General features: G+C 35.8%; 1 protein-coding gene across 1 annotated transcript; it reads right to left on the bottom strand.

Moving 5' to 3' along the window:
- Positions 1-671: 671 nt before the first annotated feature.
- LOC143614883 (uncharacterized) lies at positions 672-1,946 on the bottom strand. Its single transcript, XM_077088187.1, has 4 exons — positions 1,768-1,946; positions 1,487-1,648; positions 1,109-1,224; positions 672-998 (listed from the first exon to the last, which is right to left on the bottom strand). The coding sequence occupies exons 1-4, from the start codon at positions 1,861-1,863 to the stop codon at positions 983-985; spliced, it is 390 nt and encodes a 129-aa protein (XP_076944302.1). The 5' UTR covers positions 1,864-1,946; the 3' UTR covers positions 672-982.
- Positions 1,947-9,298: the final 7,352 nt, after the last annotated feature.

Here is a 9,298-nt window from a genome sequence, read left to right as displayed (position 1 = left end):
TTAGATATTCCTATTGAAGTTATGAACTTTTAAAAGTATATTATTTTCTGCAGATATTAATACCGTATTAGTTTACTTTCCTCAGTACAATTGACAACATTTTTTGGGTCCATTATAAATACCTAACCAATTCGCTTAAATCCAATTACATTATAATTTTTATATAGCATGTTCGTATTTTTGGGCATGATGCTTCGTAAGGACAATCGACATGATAAGTTTCAGTTATCTTTTTGACAATATAATTTCTTATGTTAAGTCATTAAGTTTTGAATTAGGTGTTTGCGGTATTTATTACAAAATCTATTTGTGAAATATATGTCTTTATAGGTTTTTTCATGTTTCTATGATTTTACATTACATTTATTTGTGCATTTAAGTTACTACGTAATAAATATCATGCTGCCGTCCCAAAAAATATGCTTCAACTTATCTTGTCATTTAAAATTATATGTGTTTGTTAGACGATTTCTATATTTCCACATGTGTCGTGCACAGGTAAAGAGCCTAATAAATATTATAATAATATTTACAAGGTGTTTCTTGAATATGTTTTTAGCCAATACCCAACTAGCCTATTTTTACACGTATATTGCACTTTCTGCACCTATATTTTGCAGCACATAAATCACTTATCCAGAAGAAGCAGAGTGCATGTATAGAAGAAATGCTTTAAGGTTCAAAATTTCTATTTTCAACATTATCATTTCCAACTAAAATAAATAATCTCCAGAGTTTCAAGCTTGCTTTCGTCATTGCACAGAACGATTATTTCAGAAACTAAAGTACTCCTGGAAATAAATTTAAAAAATCACTACAAAATACCTGAACAATTATTCGCTATTCATTTTCCGAGCTGCATTTCTAGGCTATGTTTGATCACCTTATATTTTTCCAAACTTGTTAACAGATGAAAAATGTTAAAAATTTGAAACAAACCAGCAAACGATTAATTATGCAATCTGTTCTTAAACACGCTCCCTTAAGCACCACAACACCTTCAGAACGGAAAAAAAATGATAAGCATTAGCTATTGGACATCATTTCTCAACAGCCATCATTCAAATTAACACATTATATTCGAATACGATAATTGATGAAAACGTACCGCTTATATCTCTTTTTAGATCCACAAGGGCAGAGTGCATTTCTGCTTATTTGCCCACTCTTAGCCATGCTAGAGTTAGCAACATCCATTGGTGTTGTCCCCATTAGCTTTTGAACCTACAAAAAGAAAAAAAGTAAAGAATTAAACCAAAGCTAAAGGACCCCTCAATTGTGCACAAACAAGCCTTGATTAAGATGCATAACACGCAAACTTATAGGCTATCAGAAAATAAGTTCAATTTGCGAACATAAATGTCTAGTTGATGATGATCATCTTTAACACATAATAAACATCCATTATCCGTATAAGCTATGTTTCACCGACATAAAACACAAGACAGTCAAACCGAAATGATAGTCAATAGAAACCAAACAATACCTCTTTTAAGCTCCTTGGCATCGGCTTTCCTTCTTCCTTCAACTTTTCAATTTTCTTATGAGCATCTTTAGCCCAAGTGAACTTCGCGAGAGTATTTTCAACATCAGCTAATGTGCACTTGCACAACTTAGCTGTTTCTTGCTTTTGACTAGGTTGTAAATTCTACAGTTGTAGCATATTAAAACTCAAATCAGTCAGACAGTCATAATAAATGAAGATGATATTATGCATTCAAAGCATAAGAAAACCAAAACATTTTATCATAACAAACAGGGGATAACCTCTCCAGTGTTATCAAAACCTCCAAGAACCCTAATTATAGCCTCTTGCTTCTCAAATGCATCCGCGAATGTAGCTTCACTGCTTCGCCCAACCATGTATTGTTTGAAGGTACCTAATCTCCGTGCATTTTTCAACTCGTCGGCAAACTCTACATACAATCAATCATTCAAATACTTATCTATAATTTCTAGACAGATTTCGTTTTTAGATCAATTTGCCATTACTATTTTCAACTGTGATTACAGTTAGGGCTGTAAACGAACCAAACGTTCAGCGAACAGTTTGTTAACCGTTCGGCAGGAAGTTCGTTTATGTTCGTTCGTTTAATAAATGAACGATCATGAACAAGAGATTTCGTTCGATTAGTTAAACAAATGATGAACAGAGCCCTCGTTCGTTCAATTGTGTCCGTGAGCGTTCGATAATGTGTTCATGAACGCTCGTTCATGTTTGTTTGTATATGTTCAAGAAAGTTTTTTGTACATTTATTTATTTTATCTAAACATTTTAAATTCTTTAATTTGTTCCCTCTAACAAAAAACAGGAAACCATATTATCACATTGTTTTCATATTATTCACATTGATGAATACATCAATCTCAATCTCTAGGCTCCGCCGATTTTATTTGTTTCCTTGACAAACGAACACGAAAACAAAATCTTGTTCTATAAGTGTTGGTGAACATGTTATTTCCTTAACAAATGAACATGAACAAGGCCTTGCTCGGCTCGTTTACATCCCTAATTACAGTTCTTAAGTAGTTAACAAAACAGTCAACTTTTGTGAAAATGTTGCATAAATTTGGGAGACTTGGAACAACGGATGAGACCGGTATCAGTACCAAAAATACCAATACCGGTACCGAAAGCAGCTTCGATATCATTCCAAAATGTTTATTATCTCTACCAGTAATACCAAATATCTATCTGAAAACGTGTTTACCGAATACCACCGTATCGAATCTTCCGGTACTTAATGAGGAGAGTGAATGATTGCGATTTGAGCTCTTCTTCTGTATCTGACTTTTTACCGGTGAAGGCGCCTTTGATCTTATTCATCCATGACTGATTTAGGTGGACGCTTGTGGAGATCAACCTATTATTATGATTATTATTCTGCAGTTGAGAGGTGTAATTCCATGGAGACTTAGACAAAGCAGAGAAGAAGATGGTTCGCCTGATTGCCGCCATTTACATTTACATTGATGTATGTATATTAATTAGGGTTTTAATGTTTCTGGAAGTAGAACGCCCCTAAACCAAAGTGGCAGTCTCCGCCGGGTCGGGTTCACTTCCGCTGTTGGGTTACCTGGCCTTGTTTCTTAAGTTTTTTTTTCTTTTGTTTTTATATGAAAAAAATCTAACAATCTTAGTATTATTAATTACACTAAACTTAAAAGATAAACATTCACCCGTAACACAATAACAAAACTAGTCAGAAGGTGGTGGCAGATGGCTTTAAGCTGATAGCTGTAGTTGATAGTTGATATCTGTAGGTTTTTAAATGTATTTAGATGTTTGGAAGAATAGCTTGAGGTTTTAATAAAATATATAAAATGATTAAAATGGGCATAACTAAAAATAATATTAAATGTATTTATTTTGGAAGGTTATTTAAGTAATTTAAAATACTAAAAGCTTGTAGCTTTTTCTTAGGGTATGTTTGGCAAGGAGCTTTTAAGGGCTTCAGGTTTCAATCTTTTAAGAAAAAGCTTCTACCTAACAAAAAACCTTGTTTGGTTCAATGGGCTTGAAGCTTTTATATTAGGAGCAAAAACTCTTTTTTAAACGCTACTACTACTAGAGTTTGAGAAAAAGCTACAATTGAATTTACAATTTTGGTACTTGAACTTTCATCAACTTTTGTTAATTTATATAATAGTTACATACCCTTATTCAAAACTAACTACCCCCATGACTCTTTAAAGTCCATAACTTTTTCACACGTTAATATTTTTTGAAACAAATTACATCATAAAAATAGTATTTTATTCTCTTTAATTTGAGTATGATATTGATATACTTCTTTACCGGTTATGATTGGCAACAAGTTGAGTCAGACGAGCTCGGGTCATGTGTAAGACCAAATTAAGGTCGGAACGAGTCGATAAAAAAGGGTTAATTTAGTTCGGTTCGTGTCGGTACAGTTTTGGGTCGAAAGGGGCCATGTCAGAACATGTTTCAGATTAAAACGGTGTAGGGTCGAAAAGGGTTTTAAATCAAAAGAGGTTGGTTTAAAAAACTATCTATTTGAAATTACCGTATATTTTACCTTTGTTTCTTGATTTTCGCCACGATTACACGCTTGTTGCCTTTGTACGAAGTACACGTCTGCATTCGGGTTATGCGTGCACTAATATCAAGTGAAGCACGTACCGACACTGATTATGCGGTTGATCTCAGGTTGCGCTCGCACTCCGCTGGCACCCAATTAGTTTTATTAAAAGCTCCAGCTACTCTGCCAAATACCTAAATATATCTAAAAAGCTCCATCTACTCTGCCAAACACCTTAATATAACTAAAAAACTACGGCTAACAGCTAACAGCTAACAGCTACCAGCTTCCAGCTAGTTTTGCCAAACATACCCTTAGGGTATGCTTGGCAAAACTAGCCGGTGGCTGGTAGCTGTTAGTTGTAGCTTTTTAGATATATTTTAATGTTTAACAGAGTAGCTGAAACTTTTAATAAAACTAGCTTCGTGTCGCGTGTTGCCGGAGTGGGAGTGCAACCTGAAATCAACCGCATAATCAGTGTCGGTACATGATTTACCTGATGACAGTGCACACATAACCCGAATGTAGACGTGTAATTTGTGCAAAGGCAGTACACATGTAAACGGTGACGGAAATCAAGAAGCAAATATGAAATATACAGTAATTTCAAATAGATAATTGTTTAAACCAACCTGTTTTGATCCAAATCTCGTTCCGACTCGACACTTTTCTAATCTGAAACATGTTCGACTCAAAACCGTACCGACACGAACCGAACTAAATTAGCCCCTTTTGTATTGACTCGTTCCATCCTAATTTGATCTTACACATTACCCGAGCTCGCCTGACTCGACTTGTTACCGATCCTAACCGGTAATGACGAAGTACGCTAATTTTTTAAAGTTAAAGAAATATAGTAATATCATACTCTAATTAAAAAGAATAAAATGCTTATTTTTATGATGTAATTTGTTTAAAAAATATTAGCATGCGAAAAAGTTACGGTCTCTTAAAAAGTTGTTGGGTAGTTGGTTTTGAATAAGGGTTAAATGTGTAAATATTATACAAATTAAAAAAAATTGTTGAAAGTTCAAGTACCAAACCTGTAAAATTTCAAATATAGAAGCTACAAGCTTTTTCTCAAACACTAGTAGTAGCTGCGTTCAAATCTGGATTTTTTTTCCTCATAACCTAAAAGTTTCAAGCCCCTTCAAACAAACAAAGTTTTTTATTGAGTATGAGCTTTTTCTTAAAAGTTTGAAGCTAGAAGCTCCTAAAAGCTTCTAAAAGCTCCATACCAAACATACCCTTAACGCTACTAGTAGGAGCTTTAAGATTTAAGCTTTTTCTTATGACCTAAAAACTTCAAACTCCTCAACCAAACAAGACTTTTAATTGAGTAGGAACTTTTTCTTAAAAGTTTGAAGCTAGAAGCTTCTAAAAGCTCTCAACCAAGCATACCCTTTAACCGATTTAAATACGAGTAGTTGGTATCATAACAAAAATATACAAATTGAACCGATTGATGCTTATGGTTCATACTTTGGGTTTTTTATAATTTAGCTGTTGTTTGTTTTTATGAAAAAAGGTCTTCGCAGGCTCTTTTGTTTGCGCCGTACAGACCACACGCAAACATTGCCATCTGCGAACTGTTTGTTTCTCGAAGACATTTCATTAAAAAACGTATGCGCAAGCTTTTCTTGGTGTAGACTTGGCCCATCCACTTTTGAGATCTTCTAAGGTTTACAGAGGGTTAAAACATCACAGCCTACTAACACCCACTGTCCACCACCACCACCACCGACCGTTCGCCACCACCAACATTCACCACCCACCACCACTGTCCGCCACCACCATCCACCATCCACCCACCGTCCACCACCACCATCCACCACCCATCACCACCGTCTACCCCCACCGCTATATAGCTAAAATACACATGTTATCCCTTGTAATTTTGTTTCGTTTTCGATTGTTTTTGGTTAGTTTTCGTTTAGAATTTGTATATTACTAACTTTTTAATGTTTTGTAGGTTTAGTTTGATAAACATGGTTGAAAAGAGCAAGAAACGAAGCTTAAACGAAGCACTGGTCGAACCTGGAAGAGGACCGGTCCAACCGGCAAAAGAACCGGACCAAATCTTGCTCCCCACCACACGCGGCCACCCAAGGAGAGGCTAGTCGCGCGATGTGGCATCTTTGGGTGGCAAATTTTCTTGTTTTGAGCTCCTCGCCGTGCGCGGCCACAACTCATTTCCTTGTCGCGCGACGCGATGGGGCCTATTTTCCAGAAAGTTCCATCGTTTGGAGGGGTTTTGAGCCTGTAATCACTATATAAAAGTGTGTAAGGCCCCGAGCCCAGGTACCCTACTTTGGCGTTGGATTACTCAGAGTGAATTAAAACTGTTCTCAGAATAATAAAAACTTCAGACATTGTATTACAAAACATTAATTCTTGTTTCAAACATTGTTCTACTTGTTTTAATATCAAACATCAAAACATAGCATCATAAACTTTCCCTTATTCTTTTCAGATGCCCAGTCTTCACCCAATGCCATGTGCACCTCTCAAGCCAGCACCTTCATTCTATTTGCCTGCGTGCATACTAAAAGTCAGCTATGCTGAGTGAGTTCTAGTTAATCAGGCAACATACATCACATTCACATACTTACATATTCGCATCAGAAGATACATATTACTTACTTAACCTGCTTACCTTTCATTCATACATGCTTACATACATTCTTACTTTCATACCTTCACACTTTCATCATTTCATAATTTGGTGTTTAACTTTCATATTACATGCATAACTTTCTCTACCTTTTTAAGAGCCTTTCGCCCTATATCCTCGCAGATATTATTAGGGTATGCTCCCTACATTCGCAGATATTATTAGGGTCTGTTCCTTACATTTGCTGATATTATTAGAGTCTATTCCCTACATTCGCAGATCTTATTAGGGTCTGTTCCCTTCATTCCATACAACTATACATACCCTTCCTTTACACATACATATATATATATATATATATATACATATATATATATATATATATATATATATCTACATACATATTCCTAACCTTTCCTTCATACATTCTACATTACTATATCGTTCATAAAGCGTTCATATAACATACACTTACTACTTAAAGTAAGTGTGTTGACTAATCACATAGGAGTATGCACACAGCCTCGAAAACATAACAGAGAAAGGAGCTAGAAACTCACGTGGATCCGGTTCCTTTATGAGTTTATGGCCACACCTCTTCTCAGCTTGGCATGGCTAGCCGTTTAACAAGTCACAAGTGTCACTTAACTACTCTTAATTAAATCATATTATAGGTTAGTAAAGTCCCTAATGAATGGGGGTTCAGAGGCAGCGCCCCTGGCAGCAGCCCCTAGCAGGGTCCAAGGGACAGAGCCCCTGGCTGGGGTTGAGCTGCAAGGCCAGCTTGGAAAAATTTTATTTTCGTTAATAAGGCTTCACTAAAATTTCATTAGAAAAATGACCTTTTCATGATTCTGGGCTAAGTCCAGACGAGTCAAATCGAGTCCATTCTAATCAAGTCGAGTTTCATCGAGTCCATTCAAATCGAGTCGAGTCCATTCTAATCGAGTCAAATTTCATCGAGTCGAGTCCATTCTAATCGAGTCACGTTTCATCAAGTCGAGTCGAGTCCATTCTAATCGAGTCGAGTTTCATCGAGTCGAGTCTAGTCCATTTTAATCGGGTCGAGCCCATTCTAATCGAGTCGAGTTTCATTCTAATCAAATCGAGTTTTCATTCTAATCGAGTCAAGTTTCATTCTTATCGAATAGAGTTTTCATTCTAATCGAATCGAGTTTTTCATTCGATTCGATTCGTTTTGTTTTTTGATTCAATTCATTTTATCTTCCAAACGAATCGAGTTTCTTAAGAACTCGATTTGAATATGCTTTTCCATGCCTTCAAGCTATAAACGTTATCTTTCAACCCTATATGACTGTTTTATCAATAGAACGGGTTCCGGGTCATAACAACTTCATTTCCTTACTTTAACATGATCCGAACGTCATTAGTTCGTCCGACTCATCCCAAACAAATTGTTTACTAAAAAGTTTATGTTTTTCTACCACTATAAGGCCCGATTTGCCTTCATATCAAATATTAAGACAAACCGATGTCTAGAACCTAACCTTTATATCAAAAACATACCTTTTGGGTTTTGGTTTGGTTCGGATCTGGACCAACATGTGGATCTAGACGTGATTCTTGTTTGACGATGATGCTAGAACACGAAATCTATGCTTCTTTAGCTCGGATCTGGATCTGGATTGAAGGAGTGTTTATGTGTGTTTTTTGAGAAGATGATGAAAATAAGAAGGTTAGGGTTTTAAGAAGATTTAAAGAGTTTAAATACTCCAAGCCCATGGACCATAAGCCCATAACCATCTCTAAGTCCATATTTATTTTCCAAACCTACACTTAACTAATTATTATTCAACGTAACTAATAATAACACACAATTTATTAAATAACGGTCTTTTATTATTTATTCATAAAAATATAAGATGTTACAACATGTTTAACCTTAACCCTATGATAATCAGACAAACCAAAGCCGCTTTAGATGAAAATCGAAGTCAGTATTGCAATATTTTGAAGGCATTGGAGGCTAGGAATCAACCGGTGACGCACTATTGAAGCGGGATCGAAGACTACGTGTTTTATCGTCTTTAATCTATCGTTCTTTATTATTTTTCACCATGAGTTACATCTTTCTTGTTTTGTTTGATTTAATAATGCTAGGCTAAACTTATTAGATTGCCTAGGCTTTATGATGAACCAAAGTTGATGTTTGATTTTGATTTGGATTTGCTTTTTGTTATGGGTTTTATGAATCAGTAAACAGCTTGATATTATTTATTCGATGCATATGTGTGCTTAGGATTGCTTGGTGAGTTTTATTGTTCCACAGTTTCCTTGGTATGAGTGTGCATCGGCCTATAAGGCGAAAATGAAGAAGGTCCACGATGCAAAGATTCGGTTGAAAAGCTTTGAGATTGGTCAAAAGGTGTGGTTATACAACACAAGAATGAAGCTTTTCCCGGGAAAATTGAAAAGTAAATGGACGGGCCCATTCTTGATTGTTGGAATTGGTAATCACGGGCAATTCGAGATTGAGGATTTTGATTACCACATTCGACAAGTGGTAAATGGCTATAGGTTGAAGCCATATTTGGAGATGGAGGATATTCACAAGATGGACAAGGAATCGGTGAGTTTCATTGTGACCTCACCGGTTTATGAGGATAATTGAAGCAAGTGA

The sequence above is a fragment of the Bidens hawaiensis genome, unplaced genomic scaffold (genome assembly GCF_021521415.1).
Source record: "Bidens hawaiensis isolate Kalapana, Puna unplaced genomic scaffold, B.hawaiensis_p1.1 tig00041222_1, whole genome shotgun sequence".
Classification (NCBI taxonomy): Eukaryota; Viridiplantae; Streptophyta; class Magnoliopsida; order Asterales; family Asteraceae; genus Bidens; species Bidens hawaiensis.
This window is presented reverse-complemented; position numbering and strand designations above follow the sequence as displayed.